This window comes from Gloeophyllum trabeum (genome assembly GCF_000344685.1).
Source record: "Gloeophyllum trabeum ATCC 11539 unplaced genomic scaffold GLOTRscaffold_00006, whole genome shotgun sequence".
NCBI lineage: Eukaryota > Fungi > Basidiomycota > Agaricomycetes > Gloeophyllales > Gloeophyllaceae > Gloeophyllum > Gloeophyllum trabeum.
This window is the reverse complement of record NW_006920415.1, coordinates 1,852,876-1,872,431: the sequence shown is the minus strand read 5'-3', so window position 1 is coordinate 1,872,431 and position 19,556 is coordinate 1,852,876. Positions and strand designations below refer to the sequence as shown.

Genomic DNA, 19,556 nt, shown 5'->3' with positions numbered 1-19,556 from the left:
GTGCGAAATCGACACTAAGGAGACCCACAAACATACGCTGAAACCTGCCAATAGGGAGGAGAGACATCTGCAAGGCGGGAAACGCGCTGTTCTACTTTGCCTCGGGAATCGATTATGTATCGATCCTCTCAGCATTACCGGGTCTTTGTCTCTTCTCCCAATTAAGATTTCCTTGATGTATTATATACGTGGCGCTCTACACAACGACGGAAGTATACCCGAAACTAGAATTTTCTAGGCCTCTGGCAACCAGGACAAATTCTTGCGCAGCCTCCCGTGTCCTTTTGAGAGACCGGGAACTAGGAACATTTAGAGCGTACACAGCGTGCGATCCAACGCAGGGCTTACCTAGTGAGCGCCTCAAAGAGTTTCTCTTTCGCTTCCTTGCTAGCCTTGGACGGCGTGAAATCTTCCTGCAGCTGTCATGAGCACGGATCTGACAACTCATGGTAGCACTCACGGTGAATAGGATTTCGCCTATCCATCCTCGACTTTCTGCTGGATACCGTGACAGAAGTATGGATAACAAATCGATGAGGTTGGGGGACGCTGATCTGGGGGCAACGCCCGCGAAGCCGGACAATATGGCTTGCATGATGGCTTTACCATATCTATTTGCCAGCAAGGCTTTAGCTTCTTCGAGATCATCACTCCGGGTTGTACGATTGATTAGCGTATTCTGTCGTAGCAGTTCAATGACGTGAAAGTCTTCAGTAGTACATCCGGTCAGCTTACCAGGAAAGTACAGGAGGAGACGAGCGAGTAGCGTTCTTGCAATGTAAGCGCAGACCTCGCACAGTCCATTAAGGCGTTGAATAAGCCATCCGGTAGCTGATAGAACGCTTTGGTGAATATTCGCGCGACCTGGACATCACGGCTGATCAGTCTATCAGAAAGAGCGTCCACGATATATTTCGCACCGCATCCATGCAAGAGAAGAACGCTTGCACTATGTCAGGGTTCTATTGGACTATCAGTGGAGTACACCCTTGTCCGAAAAAGGTATACACTAACCGCGTCCATTGCGCCTGGCTGGCCCAGGAATGTGAGCGAAATCTGTATCAGCGCAGGGAGGACGCTCATCACGATCGCCCAGTTCTCGGGACTGGGTGTTGATACGAGCGAAGTAGCAATAGGCGGTGGGGGGTCCAACTGTGGAAATAGCATGCTTGCGAGAGACAACCACACTGCCGTAAGCTGCCGTTGGGATGCAACGCAGACGAGCTCCAGCAACGGTCCAGGAGGCAGAGAAATGAGCGTCGCGTCCGCAGGCAGTGATGTTATGGATTTAAACAAATCGCTCAACGCCTGCGACGCAAGCATCCGTTAAGTTATAGAAGAGACGGCATGGATTATGCTACTCACGTCGCTAACACCTGCATCCGTGGACATCAACTCTACTGTACCTTGGATCGCGTTTAGCAACTCTTCTCGGAGTTTGACCATGCGAGGGTCTGCGCGAGCACGGTTCATGCGTTCAAGGACTTCCCTCTCCTCGGCCTCCTCGTCCAGGGCAACAAGACCGTCAGAAGTTCGGGTGAGCCCTTTCGCGACACCGGACAGGGTTTGCAGTTGCTGAATGGCAAGAGCCCGCGCATCGTCCGGTAGCTTTGACAATCGTGAGTTGGGAGCGAATGGATAGCAGGAAAATACCTACTTGTGTGGAAGAACGGAGAGCCTCCATCAATTTAGCCACTACTGGACTAACAATCGTCTGAAAGAAAAAGATATAAGTGATGACTAAACTATACCCCGTTAAAACCTGCCTTACCTCGACCGGTGGAATCTCCTCTTCCGGCGGTAACGCTTGTATCACACTAGCAATCGACTGTAGAACCTTCGCCTTCTCCGTATCCTACAGTGACCAATGTCTTCAGCTCCGATCGCGTCTCAACAACCCTACTAGCGCTCACCGGAATGCCAGTCAACCCAGCATGCAGTTGGCCGAACGCAGCAATGTGCGGCGCCAGAGCTGCCCGGTTCGCATCGCACAGATCTCGCAATGCGTTCGCCGCTTGTAGGCACAACGATGGCTCCGGCAAAGCATTACCGACGTACGACACAGCTGTCATGAGCAATGATGTTCCGGCAGCACCTGGGTGTACATTAGGCTGAGTGGTGAACCATGAAGCATACGTTCCTGTCCGAGGGAAGGTGAGCGACGTAGTAATGGGATGATACTATGCACCAACCTATCAAGCTTAACATAGTCCTCCGCACGCGGTATCGCCCGGTCGTCGGTAGACGGCCCAGAATCTCTGGGCCAAATAAACGTCTCAGATGCGGATTATCTTCGACCGGGACAGCCTCTTGGATAGACATTATGCAATGTAATGTTGCTTCAATGTCCTGTTGTAATAAAAGGTATAGATGTAGTCGAAACTTCACTTTGCCGAATCGAAGACTTACTTCCCAACCATCGGTCTCTTGCCTGGAATTAAGCCGCTCGACAATGCCATTGACGTAGAAGGCCAACATGTCGTTTCGAAGGATATAGTAGCTAGGGTGGACTTCAGTTATCGGATATCGACACCTGTCGATGCAGTGGATGGATCGACTCACGCATTGATCAGAGTATCGCCAACGTCTCGTCGATAACTTGCAGTGATAGGTCAATATGCAACGTCTCTGCAAGAGATGGCAAGTAACGTACTCACACCTGAAACTTGTCTTTCTGGTCTAAGAGTAGGTTACTTGAATTAACAAGCTTCTGCATCTGAAAACCGCAGAACTCACCTCTCGTCCAACTGGTCAATACCTCCCTGGGCGGCCACCGCACCTTCCTCTCAAGCACACTGACTAGTTCCCCATAAACAGCCTTCGCAATCGTCCACTGGTCCTTCTCCCGCTCTCTCTCAAGCCGCTCCCCCTCCCTCTCCCTCACCCGGTCCGACTCGTCTACGCCCTCCTGCCCTTCCTCCTCGTCAAACCCGAACTGATATTCTACGCTCCACAGAGCCTCTTGGAAGAGGTACCAGAACCCGAGCGTCATCTCACTCTCTTCCTCATCCACACCGTAATATCCCGGCAGCGCCGTATACGCGAGCAGCAGGCGCAGGAAATTCTGGATGAGTTGCGACTTCGTGGGAAGCGCGCCCGGGGCGTACGCCGCGGAAATGGGGGACGGCTGGGTGCTGGATGCCAAATGGGCTGCGAGGTACGAGGTGGAGTGGTCGCCCAACGCTGCTAAGAGTTTGCAGAACGAATGGGACACCGCATCTGCGAAGCCCGCTGAAATGCACCCAATTAACCACGGTCAAGCCAACGGTGTATGAGCGTTACTTACAACTCAGAGTCGCCTCGACGATCCGTCCACCCCACGTATGTATCCACACTAGGAGTGGCTCGGTCAGAGTCTTACTCCCCGACCCATCAGAGAGCGCGGACTCGGACATGACGGCCTGCAAAGCGTCCGAGGCGGGCACGAACACATCCTCGTCAAACTCAGCGGATGGTTGCTGGGGTGTGAGGACATTAATAAGGACCGGGATGAGCGACGTCAGGTCACTGGTGGTCATGTTAGCCAGTCGGGATGACAAGACGGAGGGGGCGGGGTATCGTACCTCCCCGGAAGAGTCGACATCCACGCCTCCAGACATTTGAGAGCAGACTGCAGTTCGCCCGGCGTTCTTTGATTGGAGGGTTTCTGCACGGAGGTGGTGATACCCTGGACGACCATACTTACGGAATCCAGTAATGTCTGGCGCATCTGAAGTCTACCAAAGCCATTATTCAAAAATTACGACGGTGTGCCTCGGCTGCCACTCACCTGGTGGGCTGTAGCAGATCAGCCGTCTCAACCTCCTCCGCGACGATCGCGAGGAAGTCGAGGATGTGTTCCATGGTCGCGCCCCGCTCTAAGAGGTAGGTCACAGTTGATATAATCCATGAGGGCCAGTAGTCAGGCTGGTTGGGAACCAGCTTCAGAGCAAGAGCCGTGAGCTAAACCCCATAATGAATTAGTGGCCGTGAGGTGACAGACTGGCATGTGCGTACTGATACATATAGCTTACGCAAGATAACCTTATTCCGCCGTGTGCTGATCGCATGCGTTGTTAAGCCTAGCACGGTATCTCTCAATTCCAGTGAACGATCTTGGGGAAACTGGTCCCTAGTGAACCACCGGAGACTATAAACATTCAGTAACATATATCCTAGGGCCAACGCACCAGTCCCTAGCAATCTTCACTTGAATCGTATGAGCCCCAAAGAACTGGATATTCGGATCCTGGTGCTCCAGGAACGGCACGACTAGTCCCCAAGCCTCAGGTCTCCTCTGGATCTCCAAGATCTCCTGCTGCAAGCGTCGCTGATGATCCGCAGATACTTGTCCATTCGCGGGTGAATACGCTTGCAGAATCAGCTACGCCGGGGAAAACAGGTGGGTCCGTGAATTCGACGCGTCGGTCCAGACAGAATGGATGACTGACTTGTGCGGCCTGGTCTATGTCGGACAGCGAAAGAACTGGTAGGACGTTCGTTCCCGACATGTACTGCGACGACGAGGAAGTCTTGTTGTGATTCAGCGGTTCGTCGTAGAAGAATATTTACAACAAGGAAATGTCAGTGGCACAGCTGGATGACCGAAGACAGATCGCCACAAAAGTGACCAAACTGATTGTACTGCACTCGGATTGCGTCCGGCCTTCAAACAAATTACCGCCGCAGCCTGATTTGAGCCGTAGCATAGCGAAGCGGTAGATGCTCACTGTCCTATTGCCCTCAAGATCCACCTTCCTCATCGCTGCCGGCATCCACTAACCAGCTTTTTCAGCACACTTTGGAGGCAGACGTCCATTCACGCCACGTTAATGCTATTAGTCGACTTCTGGTGAAGGGGGACAGCCGCACTGACTCAGGGACGAAAAGGGGAGGGCTGGGGCCGCGCGAATGAAGACACCATGCAAAGGGCTATTACTCAATTACATACCGGGTGAAGCCCTCTTCATTGGCACATGTGAAAAGTCGATGTCTGAATGGATCATTACTTCGAATTGTCGACTAAATATGGTCACGCTCTTTCCATAACGGGATATAGTCCACAGCCGTGACGTCACTATAATGGATTTTCACCACGAAGTACTCCTAGTAAGCTTACTATTAGTTGACCATTTATCCTTTTTCAGTGACATACCCGGAGGTAAGCAAACAAGTACCACGTTCCTTTGACTCGGTCGCTCGGTGTGTTGGCAATTGGAATGTCGGGAGTTTACGACCCTACCACTATTGTCATTATCTGACCACGATGTCGAAGTGGTACAACCAGAATACCAGTGACGAAAGGGATCGGTAATGGTGTCCTCAGTGTCCCGCACATCATCTCGGCTAAGCAGGGGAAGGGACTTCCTCCAAGCCAGGCTACTTCGCCGCCCCACGCCTGGAGTTATCACCCGTTGAACAGCTAATTTGCGGTAGGATAATTTCTGTGCTTTATGATGCTATTACAACCTATGGCAAGGCCGGTACAAGTTCATAACCATATGTCCGACTTACTGCGCAGTTTGAAGATTGAAGACTACATACTTAGTATGTATCCAGAAGAGACTGTACATCTCTATTACGACAGCGAGTTTACAGCCATTTGCAGATCGATGGGCCCACTTTTTGAAAATCATTTACAGTCGGACCACGTCGGACAAGCAATTTCAAGTCCCCGAGAGACAGAAATCAGACCATCTGGACTTCTCTACCTTCTTCCGACGTCCCTGGCACCCACTCCGACCCACTCCGACTATACGTGGTTTTCTGAATTGATGGTCTATCGATCTGCAAGCGGCTGTATCGTAAGAGCCGACTTCTGTATCGTTGATAAGCGACCGGAAGGGTAGACGACTTGCTTGGGATTGCCTCACGAGATACCTCCTGCGAGTGTTGGACGTCCTGGTTGCCGACGGCCTCACCGGCACCCAAGACCCAACATCACGTCTGTCTTCGGGCTCGGAGCTTGTCTTGACTTGCGTGGAAACCCCCGATCACGGATGTTGGACCAAATTACAATATGTACCGGATGATCAACACAAGATCAACATGTCGTCCGTTGCTATTGGTGCCCCGGGTTGATAGGGCGCGGACGAAATGTACCCGAATCGACCATTCAACTCTAATCTGGCTGTTGTAGGTCGTCTTTGTGGGACTTACGCGGGACCGGGAACTGGGCCCACCCTCCTGACCGCATGGTAATTCAGAAGCATCGATGTCCTCGACAGCGGAAGAGAAAGATTTGCAAGGTTGGGCGGTCGGGAAGCCCATCCTGTGCGGTGATAATTCAGACTATACATACTTCTGTCGCGCAAGACCTGTCTGGGTAATGCCTTGCTCCCCGGAGGTGATCAGGCTTCGCATTCACCCATCGGTATCCCGTCTAATTGACTGAATTTGCTACCGGAGACGCATCCTTGGGCTATCAATCGTTGGAACCGTTACCTGGGACTCGGAATATAAGCCATCGTCGCCGTCGGCCTCTCCACTTTGCAATCCTATCTCTCTGCCATGGCCAGCTGGAATGAGGTGAGCCCCGATGGTCGAGCGCTTTTGCGAGCCAAATAATCATGACAAGTCAGACGCAAAAACAGAGCTTCATTGCGCTCTGGGTGCGTCGTGCGGTACATGTATACAATGCCGTACTAACCTCCCCGCAGGTAATGACCCTACTATTAGGTACTGTTCCTCCAACCCACTGCATCTGCGTCGACTTATAGTCCGAATATCCCAGGTGCCTACACAATAATCTTCGCCGCATCCCTCTACGCCCTTCTCTCCCGGCGGTTCGGCACCCGGAGCCACTTGTATCTCGTCCCCGTAACAGTAGTCCTCTACATCGTTGCGGCAGCGCAGGTCTTCATCCAGTTTGCGCTCCTCCTGACCACAGCCTTTGCTCCTGGGGCGAACTCGGGGGCACTTGACTTGGACGCGCGGATTCTCAACACGAATAATCTGCTAGAAACAACCACCAGCTTCTTGACTGTCATAAACAAGTGAGTTCGCAGTTTGAGCTTATTTGCTCCTGGGGTTCACGGAATATCATATTAGCTTAATCGCAGACGGTCTGCTGGTGCGTATACCTTGCCGTAACTTCGACTTACACCATTTTGGCAGACTGTAACTAAAATCTTTACCAAGATTTGGCGTTGTTACAATGTCATGGGGCGTAGATGGACGATCATTTCCTGTCCCTCCTTGATACTGCTGGCCGGAACAGGTGAGTTTTTGCAGACGTCCGTTTCATCACTGTTTGCCTTATAGCGTGTACCTACTTCGACAGTTGCTGGATTCACAAGCTCCGGCCTCCTAGCCAAACTGTACCTCATGACCAAGGACCTGAACCCAGACGCTGCTGTCCTGCCACCTGCGGCCACTGCCGTCTTCCATCAGCAGGAGATCATGGATGCCATATTCTACGGCTGTACCTTTGCTGGTAATGCCGTTGTAACAGTATTGATAGGTACGCACGGCTGGTTATGACGGACGTAACAACAATCTTATCTCTGATTATAGCTTGTAAAATATGGAGCACAACAAAACGCTTGAGGAACTCGGCACTACCCATAGATACCCGGCCTTATACCCGTATAATTGCTCTGATGTATGTGAATCTAAATTATATATGACACAGATAGAACTTACGCTCGCCTTTGCTCACAGCGTCGAGTCGAGTCTGATGCACTCCTGCTGCCTCCTATTCGCGGTGCTCTTTACGCTTCATTTGAGAACTGTCGAAGCCGGCCGATATGTAAGTAACCCCTCCCTGCTGTTGATCTACACTTGTCTCCCTACTCTTTTAGGTTATCACCATGGCTGCAGCCGGTATCTCAGCGGTAAAGCCCCCATCTCCATTCCAGTGGTTGGATAGTTCGCTAACCACGACCAATACCTCAGGGCGCGGGCCCTACGCTTATAATCTTCATGCTGGCCATCGGGAAGACGATAGAGGACGAAACAGGGGGTGCGGGGAGCAAGCTGGTATTCCTCCGTCCGTCACCGGTCATCGATCTCTTGAGGAGCACAAGTGGTAGAAGTCATACACTCAAGGGCTCTCGAGAGCTGGATGATTTCCGTTCCCCATACTCGTACAAGTGGGATCGCTCGGATGTGTGATCTTCTGAATCCTCATTGCATGAGGCCTTTGTTTGACGATGTAGAGTACTTTCAATATATATACGCTTAATATGTCGCTCGCGCGGCTACTTAATCTTATCGTTCCAAATACCCATACCTCCTTCTTCAAGGGAGCGAGCTACTCCGCTCCTCCCATGCCGGATCGGGCGGTGATTGGGTGCTGACAGTAATGGCTGTCTATGAAATGCAGGATGTATAGCCGGTGGTCCGTTTATGTGGCAGTGGCATGCCTTGTCCAAAGGACATCTCCGAATGTTCAGCTTCGTATCATAAGTAATCATGGTGCCTGGCTTGGTAAAACAAATTCGAAAGCCAGTGAACTGAACTCTAGAATGAGCTCCAGGTGAACTGTCAAATCCACCTGCTTGCTATTTATGCTGCTGGACACATGTCCCGGGAGGTCCCAGGGCATGAATATAATTACCCTCGGAAGCCGTAAAGGTCACATCCCTCATCGTGATCTCGTAGGGAATACACAGTGCCACCCTTCAGGCTTCTGGCCCTGGTATCGGCGACATGCCCCAGGAGCGAGCCACCCCTTCATACTCCATCATTCGTTTCCGTCCAACCAGATCCACTGCTGGGATACGCCTCTTCACAATCAATCACTGCAGCCGCCACCATCTAAGGCTTGGCCCCCGATGCCTATAAACGAAAGCCAGGCCTCTCTTGCCTGGTAGTGAGGCTATATTCTTCCAGATCCCAAGCCCTCTCTGTCATGGCAAGCTGGAGCGAGGTGCGTCCACGACACCGCTGGTATGAATGATCAGGGTTACTCAAAAGTCAGACGCAAAAGGACAGCTTCGTCGCCTTATGGGTGCGTCTGTAACGACATGTATGGCGCTCTGCGCTGACCTGCTCCCAGGTTATGAGCCTACTCCTGGGTAATGCTTCGTCTTCGTGTGACTAAATACACTCACTGGCATGCTTATGAGTTCCAACAGGCGCATATGCAGTCATCTTCATCGCGTCCATGTATTTCCTTTTATCCCGAGGGCGAAGGGAAACTAGACACATGCGCCTAGTCCCTGTAACGGTGGCCTTCTTTGCCATAGCGGCGGCGCAAGTCGTCGTGCAATTCGTGCTCGTTCTCACAACCACCTTCGCTCCTGGAGAACACTCGGAAGACCCTGAGAGCCCAGCTCGCAACCTCAATAGGAATAATCTGTTGGAGGCAGTTATCAGCTTCTTTTCGGTAACAAACAAGTATGCATTAATTTCGTGAGGAATCACAATATGTAATGTACTCACGGATTCGAATGCCTGCTTCCTTGCAGACGGCCTTTTGGTGCGTAAGCGTCCTAATCAGATCTCAAATAAACAATCCCTCTTTACGCAATGTATTGATATTGGTGAAGATTTGGCGTTGTTACAACATCTGGGACCACCGCGGGCTAGTCATTGTCGTCCCCTCAGTAATTCTGCTATCCGGAAGTGGTGAGCCCCGCCAAAATCCGACCACTGTGAACCTTCTGACCTTCCATTCTCGAACAGGGGCTGGATACGCGAGCTTCGGCCTCCTACTCCAATACTATGTCATGACCAAGGATATCAGTGCTGGCATCGTTGGGCCCCCTGCGGCTACGACAACCGTCTTTCATCAGCAAGGTGCCTTGAACGCCTTATTTTACGCCGAGACGTTCGTCGGTAACGCTGCCGTGACGATCCTGATAAGTACGTGTAGAAGTCATTCACAGACATCGACGAATGACTGACGATACCACATCGTATATAGTCTGGAAGATATTCCGCACCACTCGACGCTTGAGAACTTCTGCCTTATTCGCAGACAGTCAGTCATATACCCGTATAATTGCTACTCTGTGAGTGGTGTTCATCTAATATGTTCTATTGTGTCCACTCACCTGTCCACGAACAGTGTTGAAGCCAGCCTGGGGCACTCCTGCTGTCTTCTGTTCGCCGCTCTCGTTACAATCCATGTAACGGCCATCGAAGCAAGCCGATATGTGCGGAGTCTCTTCTTCTTGGACTGAATCCAAGTCTAATACTCCGAGGCTTGCAGGTCATTGTTATGGCGGCTGCCGGTATCTCAGCTGTAAGTCCTTCGTGACAGCCAATCATTGATACAGGTAGCTCACGATGAAATACGTCCACCAGGGTGCAGGACCCACGATGATCATATTCATGCTCGCCGTCGGGAAGACCATAGAACACCGATCCAGCAGAGCCGGGGATAATCCAGCCCGCCCAACTGCAGTTGTCAATCTTCCGAGTAGAAGTGATGGGAGCGCTACTTTGAAGGATTTCGGTGAGATACACGAACTGCGATCGCCATCTTCGTATAACGAGGATCGTTCGGAAGCATGAATATTCCTCACCTGTAATGACCCCTCTCCGTTTCACTCATAGTAGTGGTAGTGTCAATACACGTACATTCCTGAGGTGAATCTGTTGTGTGATAAGCGCCATGCAACTCTCGGGCCATCGAGATGATAATGCCAAACTGACCATCTAAATATGCATGCCTCCTTGTCTGAGGACGACACCAGTGCCACACCACCGCCCGACCTGGGCTTGACGGGTCTAAGGTTGGTCGCGGGTGACACCGCGGCTCTGCCACGGTCACCCCGACCCGTACCAGCCTGTACCGCACCCGCAGCGGGTAAGGGTACAAAACCCGCCCGAGAGACCGCGGGTAGCTGGGTGCCCTTGGCCGATGCCCGAGGTAGGGCTTTGCAGGTTCAAGGCACCCTATTGAAGGTGCTGTTGGGCCAGTTTCTTTGTACACCTGGATCTGACAGTGCCGTACCTGACTCCAGTATCACCGGGAACCAACTTCCCGTGTTTTTGCTGCATTTACCCTTCAAAAATCACAAATTTCGTATAAATATTGTACCCTCCACCAGACCCCCGGGACCCGAGACCCGTTGGGACGGTTTCACGGTAGCGCGCGGTTCGAGGGATTTCAGACCCGAGCCCGCACCCGAGCGACCCGCGGGCCCAATACCGCGGTGGTACCCGCCACCCGCGCCCATCCTTAAACGGGTCAGAATAACCAGCTGAGCAGAACTGCTGATGTACCCGGACCAACTGCTGATGAGGCGAAGACTTTTAGCGGAGCGCGAGAAGTCAATCGGGTCACCGTACCTGGTATGGTCTTCTCTCGTTCTCTTCAATGCCTGTATGGAACTATAGAGGCCACGTATACTCGGCTTCTGTGGCGATGGTATGTCTCTCAAAAGACATCACCGCAGGTCCAGGGTCTTGATACATCTGAGCGCTCACTCGGAAGTCCGAGTCGGTATCGTACTCCTGAGGCGATCTGCGCCGTCAATGATGGTATAAACTGGTTAAGGATAAACTTCCACTGCGAATAGAATATTTCGATGGATTTGCTGTCTCGATACTGTACGACATACCTGAGAACGAGCACCAGAATAGTCAGCCTGACCAAGCGGAACGAGGGAGCAATAGGGTCCACCGCGATCGGAACCGAAATATCAGAGATCATACGATCAAAAGTTCTCATCCCGACTCTCGATTACCCCAGGATATATAGAGTGCTGTCAATCAAGCCTGCTCTGGGTGATATGCCCCTCCTATGGCCACCCCTCCATACTCCATCAACTTAACTCGATCCGCGGCAGCGGGGAAACCACCTTTCGACAATCAGTCCCCCAGCCTTCACCATCAAGAGCTCGAACCTCAATGCATATAAACAGAAGTTAACTCGCCTGGAAATGAGTGCGTATTCTAGGAGATCCAAAGCTCTATCTGCCATGGCAAGCTGGAACGAGGTAAGCCCCACCGCGCCATCCGTTCAAGACGACCAGGGTTGCTCACCAAAATACAGATGCAGAGGGCGAACTTTATCGCCTTATGGGTGAGATATAAGCCGCATGCATTGAATTCTGTACTGACCTTCCCATAGGTAATGAGTCTCCTGATAGGTAGCGTTGTATTCAGATTCATGTCATCCGAGTCCTCTCATGCTGACGAATCCCGCAAGGTGCATACGCAGTGATCTTCGGCGCGTCCATGTATTTCATTATTTCTCGAGGGCGGAGGAATATGAGGCACATGCGCCTAGTCCCTGTGACAGTGGTTCTCTTCATCATAGCTGCAGCGCAAGTGGTGGTCCAGTTCGTGCTTGTCCTCACTACTGCCTTTGCTCCTGGGGAAGATTTGGGAGATCCTGAGACTCAAGCTCGGAACATCGACCGGAATAACTTACTGGAAGCAATGATCAGCTTCCTTTCGGTTACGAACAAGTACGCATTTCATGAAAAACCAAAGATACAATGCACTTACGAAACTGAACGACAGCTCCATCGCAGACGGTCTTCTGGTGCGTTAGTGTTCGAAGAAGCATAGTATAGCATTCTCTGATTAACTCTTGCGACGGTGAAGATCTGGCGCTGTTACAACACCTGGGGCCAACGGTGGCTGGTGATTGTCGGTCCCTCAGCAATCCTCCTGATGGGAACAGGTGAGCCGCCGCTAACAGTAAATCTGATTGCGCACCATCTCATGATTGTATGACAGCCGCTGGATACGGGGGATTCGGCCTCTTACTCAAGTACTATTTCATGACCAAGAATATCAGCGCCGATGGTATCTCCCCACCACCTGCCGCGACAACCGTCTTTCATCAGCAAGATATCTTGAATGCATCATTTTACACCGCGACGTTCATCGGAAACGCAGCTGTGACAATACTAATAGGTAGCTGTCGCGCCTTGTTCAGAAATATGGATGAATGACTTACATCATCGTGTATAGTGTGGAAGATCTTCCGCACAACACAAAGCTCAAGAAAGTACTTAGGCCGTCGGCCATATACCCGTATAAATGCTGCTCTGCAAGTTTATTACCCTCATATACCTCAAATTGAGTATGGGCTGACCTGCGCATGAAGTGTCGAAGCTGGCGCGGGCCACTCCTGCTGTCTTTTGTTCGCCGCTCTCTTTACCATCCATTTAACGGCCATCGAAGCGGGCCGATACGTACGTGCCGTCTGCTTCACGTTATGGATCTGTGTCTAACCTCTCCGCGATTACAGGTAATCATCTTAGCAGCCGCTGGTATCTCAGCAGTGAGTTTTTCACACTCGGTTTTCAAAATGCAGAGATCACCAAAGATATATCCACCAGGGCGCAGGTCCTACATTGATCATGTTCATGCTCGCCATTGGGAAGACGATAGACCAGCAAACTGGCGGCTCGGGGAGCAAGCTGACTCGCCCGTCCCAAGCCGTGGACCTTCCCAGCAGAAGTAATCGAAGCACTACACTGAAAGACTCTGGAGAGATACACGAGCTCAGTTCGCCATCCCATAAAGGTGACAGTTCATATGTGTGATTTTCTCACCTGGTGCTGCCTTCCGCACATCAAACTGAAGGCCAACATTGATGCTACAATTCGGATAAAACGACTGTCAAGTGCAGTAATTCTTCGGGAAATTAGATAACGGTATCGCTTCGTGCGCCGTAAACTGTGTGTCCCTTGGTCAATGGACGATGAAATTGTAATGAAGTCGCGTCCCTTTCGTTGCTGATGAGTGACAGTGACACAGCCGCGAAGCATCGATCACATGATCTGAGTCACACACTGTAGTAACGTTATGCGCGAGACGCGAAATATCGTCCTCTTTCCCGTTCCACCGTCTAATCGTCACGTATCGCTGCCTGACGTTTGTCAGTCGTCCCCTCGACTCCTGACATTTGATCACTTGCTTTAATGTTACCGCTTAGAACGATGTTCCGAACGAGGCCGCGGCCGAAAGAGTGGCTGCTGCGGTTGCGACTCTCCTTTTTTCTTGCGGATTTCTGTCAGCCATCTTTCACCAATGGGGCCTATTTATTGCTCTCGCCATGGTTAGAAGCATACGCTGCTGAAGAGGCACTGTAGGAGATTACTGGGGCGGGGCGGCCTCCGGATTTAGTCCTCATTGCGAAGTTTCGCATATTCTACCCCTGACTTGATACAGTATCCTTATTTGTCCTTCACGGTGGTTGAGGGCTATAAGTATATGCTCGCTATATGCGCAACCTTTGAAATTTTGGACGGCTGTAGCAACCCCTCATCGTCTATCACGGGTTGCTGTGTGGTGCACCTATTAATTGCCGCAGTAGCAACTCACTCTGGGAGACCGCAAAATCTGGAAACCCGGGCTCTCAAAGTCATCAACTATGGCCGACCCTAAAGGCATCCCTCTCGTTGTTGCTTCGGTGCATATATCCGCTCGGAGAGGCACGAATACTGATTCTGACGGAATCTAGAGCATTGGTTCTTACCGGTTACAGGGACGCCTGCTGTGACGCAAGGCATGCTCACTATGTGCAGGCGAGAGATGGCTGCATGGACTGGTTCTGTTCTTTCGGGTTGCCAGCGGACACATTCGGACGTGTTCTTTGGTCTGTACGGATCTCCGCTCCTGCATTTACATCCTGTTCAGCTCGCTAGCTCTGGCTGAAGGCAATAAGGAAGGCGATCCCGCAGGAACGCCGCCCCATTGTGATGGAGGGTGCTTGTCTGCACCCGAAGAGGCACGCATACAAGTGCGATCGGCGCCGGGAGATGGTTCAGGTTCGACACTTATACGGTCAATGAAGCAGGGCGGGAATCCAACTTAGGCTTGTTCACATTGCATTTTGCGGCACCGGTGCGGTAGGACGGCGATAGATCGAACACTGACACTACGGCGATGAGCAGGTTCTTGCAGAACGCGACTCAAAATGTCGCCGTTCTATATTCTATCCTATAAACGCTAGGTTCCGGTAACTCGGGACGTCATGCATTGAATAGGGAGAGAGACGCGTAGTAACATGCTACAAAGACAGATAGGACGGACAGAAGACAGAACCTATTCGAGTATCAATGGGCGTGCAGGAATCTCTTCGTACTTGAGCCTACTAGTGAGTCCTTCCTCCTTGAGGAAAGCGAAGAGGGCCCCGAAATTCTCGAAGGAATTGACGTCCACCTCATTCTCAAAGCCGCAAAACTTCACAGGACACTGGTCTATAAGGGATTCAGCCGACGTCCTCCCCTTTCTCTCGTCGATGTTGTGAGTGTGGATATACCAAGTTGGCTCTTGCACGGTTCCGAAAATCATCCTCGCGTAACTCAGGTTCTTCCACAGTGGGTGTATGCGATGTACCGCGAGGCTCTTCCCGGTCTTCCTCTTGATTTCGGCCTTGAGCTTCGCAATCAAGGCAGAGTCGAAATCAGTCGGCCCCTGAGCGCTGGAGATGATTCCTCGGCGATGCAGCCATGCATCAACCACGTTCCGAGCCAGGACAAATCCTCCCCAAATCCGACTTCTGGAAACTGGGCAATACAGAAACTGAGATGGGCGATCTGGAAACCGAAAATGCCGGGGCATGCAGGGATAAGCCTATGGCACTGCAGATGATAACGAGCGTACCCACCGGAATCTAATCCTTGGTGAGCGTAGCCTTCATGGATGCAAATAAGTTTGCTGTTGAATAGCAAGTGGATCCTGTACCGTTTCTCCAAATCCACCGAGGCCCGGTCAGTGGTAACCGAGACCTGGTGCATCTCCACCGGTTTCTGCAGATATGTGGCGTACACGTAGGCCGCACCGGACACATGGGCGCGGTCAAGGATGTCCTTTGCAGGTATGGGGGTTGGAAACGCAACATGGCCTGTCTCCCAGGCTGACACACCCAAATCAGCCATCTGCGGGACATGAGACCATCGGAGCGTAGATTGGGCCGCCAGGGTCTGCTGAACGTACTCTGCTACGTTCCCAATCGACTCAAGTGATGGGATGCGGATATACGTTCGAAGGGCGACCACGAGCGCAGCCCCGGTATTTGCGTTCAATACGGGGAGCTCGACACCAGCTGTATCTCTGCCAAGGAGTCGAAGAACCTCAGCGAGGTTCTGTGATGTATGTTTGGGTTTAGGCACTGTCGGTAAGTGCGACCAGGAAACGAGATATCCTGCAAACACCTCGATAGCAAGATCCTGGCCAACCGGCACAGCTACCTTTTGCCGAGATGTGAGCACTGCGGCTCCAAGGACAACAACGCGAGTGACTTACCTGGTAAGCAGACATGGAAGAAATAATAGTAGTGCGGCTGGAGAAGAGAGATATGAGCTCAGCACGTCACTAGTGGGCGTTTTATAGGCGTGTTGGCGTGGCCAAAGCACGTCGTACCCGCCCCTCACGAGCCACATCATTTTGGATGCTTGGACGTTCCGGTGTGGCAGCTGTCAGCGCTTGGAAACTACGATGATGGTTAACCTTTGAGAGCCAGCCGGTATGTGGCATCCCGACTTGTGAGACATGTACAATCGGCTGGCCGCATTTCCGGTCACTTGTCTAGCTATTACAAGAGCGGGCCTGGGTTGAAAACTGTGGGGTTCAGTGGCAAAGCGGGATCCCAAGGGGCCACAGAATTTTCTTTCTGCGGACAATGGACTATAAGAATACTTGAGCGCGTTAGAGACCTCGTGAGGTCTGGCAATGAATCATGGCTTTCCATGGCACAAATCTTGAACCTTCAAAGCAACACACTGCGTTTCAAATCGATGAAAGCTGGTGGAGAAGAACCAGATATATCACGAGCTGCGATAATATGCACACGAATAGAGGATATACCTGGGTTTCAGGCGGCAAGCCACACGCGGGTGGAAGATGGCAAATGCCGGGCCAATCGGATTGCGCACTTTCAGATGGACGCGGTTCGAATCCGAACGTTGTCAGAAACGCAAACGCAAAGACCGGTGCAAGCGAGACAAAATGGGAGGGGATTTCTGGGCCGTGCAATTGCGCTTTGCAACGTATCCTCCACCCTCTGAACCTGCCTTTTTAGGCATCCTCCCCCCAAAATCCCCTCATTTCTCTCGCCTCGCTCGCTTTTCTCGCTCTCGAGGGCCGTTAGATGATGGATGCAGACGTAGAGATGGCGGTTCCGGCTGAAATCCGCCAGAAAACCCCATCAGAACCACCTTCGCTGGCGTCGCCGCCGCCCGCGTCAGACTCGAGTCGCACCTCCCACGCTGCGGACGACGACGGCGACACCGAGACGCAGAGCACTTCTGCCGCCTCCGACTCGCCTTCGACGCCTGCCGAGGCACAAACCGTCGACGGCGAGCACGTCGTGGACGGCGGGGCGCAGGAGCCGCCAGCAGAAGCCACTTCGCCTGAGACGCAGCCGAGCGAGTCTGCTGCGGCGAAACCCGCGTCAAGTACCGCCGCCAAACCAAAGTCCACGAAAGCACCCCGCCCTCCGTCCCCCACGCCGCCGCCGCCTCCGCCGCCGCCCCCGCAGGTGCAGACGATCCGCTTGAATATCCCGCTGGGAGGCCCCGATGCGTACGAGGTCGACATCTCGAATTTGGCCAAGAGCCTCGGCCAGCGCTCGCCGACACCGCCGCCGCCCAAGATAGACACGAGCGACAGCGAAGGGGACGACGAGGCGTCAGGGAAGGACAAGGGCAAGGACGAGAAGAAGAAACGGAAGGTGAGCATGAGCGGGTCGTGCGATGCGTGTATGCTAACACATCGTGCAGCGCAAGAAGAACCTGGGCGGCGAGTACTATGACCTGACGGATCCGTTCATCGACGACTCGGACCTCGCGCTCGACCAGCGCACGCATTTCGCGCAGACGAAGCAGCAGGGCTTCTACGTCTCCAGCGGCGAGGTCCAGTTACTCAAGGAAAAGTATGTTATCTACTGCGTTACTCGGTTCTCCATCTCACCTTCGCGCAGGACTCCCAAGAAGCCAAAGTCGAAGAAACTACCCCTGCTGCCCCTCACACACCCGTCCATCTCCGTCAAGCGCGAAGACAGCGCGGTCGCCGGACCCAGCAACGTCTCACTATCGGCCGTCAAGGACGGCACGCGCGACACGCCGATCCCCGTCCTGTCTGACAACGAGGACGACAGGGCGGGGCTGAAGCGCAAGACAAGTCTGCACCTCACCGACGGCAAGGGCAAGAAGAAGCGCAAGACAGCCGACATCCGGCCCTTCCACCCAGAGCTCGAGCGGATGATCGAGGATCTCAAGGTGGCTATATTGAAGGGTGCGTGTCTCGCAAACCTTGTCGCTGCGCGCCTCACCCTCCTCCAGAGTCGTGGGACGTCAAGGGCAAGTTCCCGCCGGCGATCAAGCCCATCCTCGCCCAGGTCGCCATCAAGGCGATCCAGCTCGACGAGTACGACGACAACTTCTTCAACCTCCTCCCACAGATCTTCCCCTATAACCGGTTTACGATGGCGAAGCTTGTGAAGCGGACGATCTTCCAAGACCACATGCGGCTGCTGGCGGAGCGGCAAGAGGTACTGCTGCATGAACTCGCTGAGATGGCTAGGGAAGGTTTTCCTCGGGCACAAGAGGAGTGGGAGAAGAGCGTGGCGCAGTGGGGTGCGTGCTGCTTGAGTCAGTCCATACTATCCCGACTGATGTCTGCCCGTGTGTCACAGAGAGACGGCAGGAGCGAGCTAAGGCAGAGGCAGAAGCGAGCGGGGTTGGTTCGACGGAGGGCACACCGTCAGTCCCTCCTCCGCACCTTCCGAGTCCAGACGACAGTCATGTCAATGGCGACGCCGATCACGAAGGTGGCAATGTCAGTGTCAACGGTGCGGGTAAGGAGGGCGGACGGGAGCCCCATCCGCCGTCCAAGAAGTATCGCCTGACCGACCCGATGCGCGTGATCATCTGGAATCTAGTGTTACTCAGCAATGAGAGCTGTAGAATTGAGAACGAGAAAAAGTGAGTGCACGATATGGTCTCCTTTGCAGCCTCAAGCTGACGGGTGTCGTCCAGTTCGTTGGAGAACTCGCCGTTGCAGGTTAGTGAGCAGGGGTTACGGAAGGTCCTATATCAGAAGGTGGGCACAGACATGGTTTCTGTTCCTCCATGCTCTGACCCATCATACAGATCGTTGCTGCCTTCCCGGAAGGGTGGATGTCTTCCGGTCAAATCTCGAGAGAAGGTAAACTTGATTTCTTTGCATCTTCCAGCCGCTGACACTGGGTATGTTCAGTGAGCGCGATGAAGAAGAGATTCGAGAAGGAAGCTATGGAGAACGAAAGTCAATGAACCCTCCCCTTGCGGAACTTGCTATCCCCTTGTTTGATTGCTGCATCCATTCTTCGTGAACCGCCTGTTCATCAATATCTTATTCTTTCGTCCTATAAGGCTGCTTTGATCCTCGCTCTACCTTATTGTATTATTGTTCCCTGTAGACCGCCATCCCCTCCGCCCGTGTTGTTACTTTTCATGCCGTTCTTACAGCCATGTCGTGCTTCCGTGTATCTGCTATCTTCCAGGGACGGTGATTGTCCCAAAGCCTCTGACCTCGACCTGGGAAGGCGGTGGTTAGCATGTCTGCTCAAGCTAATGTAAGTGATGCTTCACATTGTCACAGGCTTGATTGTTCCAGAAGGGTATCCAGGCGTATATGCATCGGTTACGCGAACACCTCTCTGTCCGGCACTACTGGAC

At 52.6% G+C, this 19,556-nt stretch overlaps 6 protein-coding genes across 6 annotated transcripts; 4 read left to right on the top strand and 2 right to left on the bottom strand.

Moving 5' to 3' along the window:
- Positions 1–138: 138 nt before the first annotated feature.
- GLOTRDRAFT_76243 (ARM repeat-containing protein) lies at positions 139–4,594 on the bottom strand. Its single transcript, XM_007867836.1, has 22 exons — positions 4,431–4,594; positions 4,170–4,363; positions 3,997–4,111; positions 3,770–3,942; positions 3,564–3,716; positions 3,287–3,507; positions 2,885–3,231; positions 2,737–2,848; positions 2,658–2,679; positions 2,563–2,598; positions 2,410–2,500; positions 2,193–2,349; positions 1,914–2,140; positions 1,772–1,855; positions 1,658–1,714; positions 1,366–1,608; positions 1,015–1,308; positions 921–962; positions 736–864; positions 461–679; positions 349–413; positions 139–299 (listed from the first exon to the last, which is right to left on the bottom strand). The coding sequence occupies exons 1-22, from the start codon at positions 4,488–4,490 to the stop codon at positions 197–199; spliced, it is 3,144 nt and encodes a 1,047-aa protein (XP_007866027.1). The 5' UTR covers positions 4,491–4,594; the 3' UTR covers positions 139–196.
- A 1,895-nt stretch (positions 4,595–6,489) lies between these two features.
- Positions 6,490–8,094, top strand: GLOTRDRAFT_138705 (uncharacterized protein; the record flags this gene model as incomplete). The annotated part of the gene is made up of 11 exons (XM_007867835.1): positions 6,490–6,507; positions 6,561–6,590; positions 6,639–6,657; positions 6,713–6,974; positions 7,030–7,051; positions 7,096–7,198; positions 7,262–7,441; positions 7,495–7,582; positions 7,642–7,729; positions 7,782–7,814; positions 7,876–8,094. The coding sequence occupies 11 exons, from the start codon at positions 6,490–6,492 to the stop codon at positions 8,092–8,094; spliced, it is 1,062 nt and encodes a 353-aa protein (XP_007866026.1).
- A 739-nt stretch (positions 8,095–8,833) lies between these two features.
- On the top strand, positions 8,834–10,443 carry GLOTRDRAFT_93519 (uncharacterized protein; the record flags this gene model as incomplete). Its single annotated transcript, XM_007867834.1, has 10 exons — positions 8,834–8,851; positions 8,899–8,932; positions 9,060–9,310; positions 9,393–9,407; positions 9,474–9,552; positions 9,610–9,789; positions 9,851–9,938; positions 9,995–10,082; positions 10,139–10,171; positions 10,234–10,443. 10 exons carry the CDS (start codon positions 8,834–8,836, stop codon positions 10,441–10,443), a joined length of 996 nt encoding a protein of 331 aa, XP_007866025.1.
- A 1,412-nt stretch (positions 10,444–11,855) lies between these two features.
- On the top strand, positions 11,856–13,436 carry GLOTRDRAFT_129225 (uncharacterized protein; the record flags this gene model as incomplete). Its single annotated transcript, XM_007867833.1, has 11 exons — positions 11,856–11,873; positions 11,930–11,959; positions 12,008–12,026; positions 12,086–12,347; positions 12,403–12,424; positions 12,487–12,565; positions 12,622–12,801; positions 12,859–12,895; positions 12,995–13,082; positions 13,139–13,171; positions 13,230–13,436. 11 exons carry the CDS (start codon positions 11,856–11,858, stop codon positions 13,434–13,436), a joined length of 975 nt encoding a protein of 324 aa, XP_007866024.1.
- A 1,504-nt stretch (positions 13,437–14,940) lies between these two features.
- On the bottom strand, positions 14,941–16,158 carry GLOTRDRAFT_129224 (uncharacterized protein; the record flags this gene model as incomplete). The annotated part of the gene is made up of 3 exons (XM_007867832.1): positions 14,941–15,434; positions 15,506–16,088; positions 16,144–16,158. 3 exons carry the CDS (start codon positions 16,156–16,158, stop codon positions 14,941–14,943), a joined length of 1,092 nt encoding a protein of 363 aa, XP_007866023.1.
- An 850-nt stretch (positions 16,159–17,008) lies between these two features.
- GLOTRDRAFT_76241 (uncharacterized protein) lies at positions 17,009–19,344 on the top strand (the record flags this gene model as incomplete). Its single annotated transcript, XM_007867831.1, has 8 exons — positions 17,009–17,569; positions 17,619–17,770; positions 17,819–18,132; positions 18,180–18,473; positions 18,533–18,821; positions 18,876–18,939; positions 18,990–19,044; positions 19,096–19,344. 8 exons carry the CDS (start codon positions 17,009–17,011, stop codon positions 19,149–19,151), a joined length of 1,785 nt encoding a protein of 594 aa, XP_007866022.1. The 3' UTR covers positions 19,152–19,344.
- Positions 19,345–19,556: the final 212 nt, after the last annotated feature.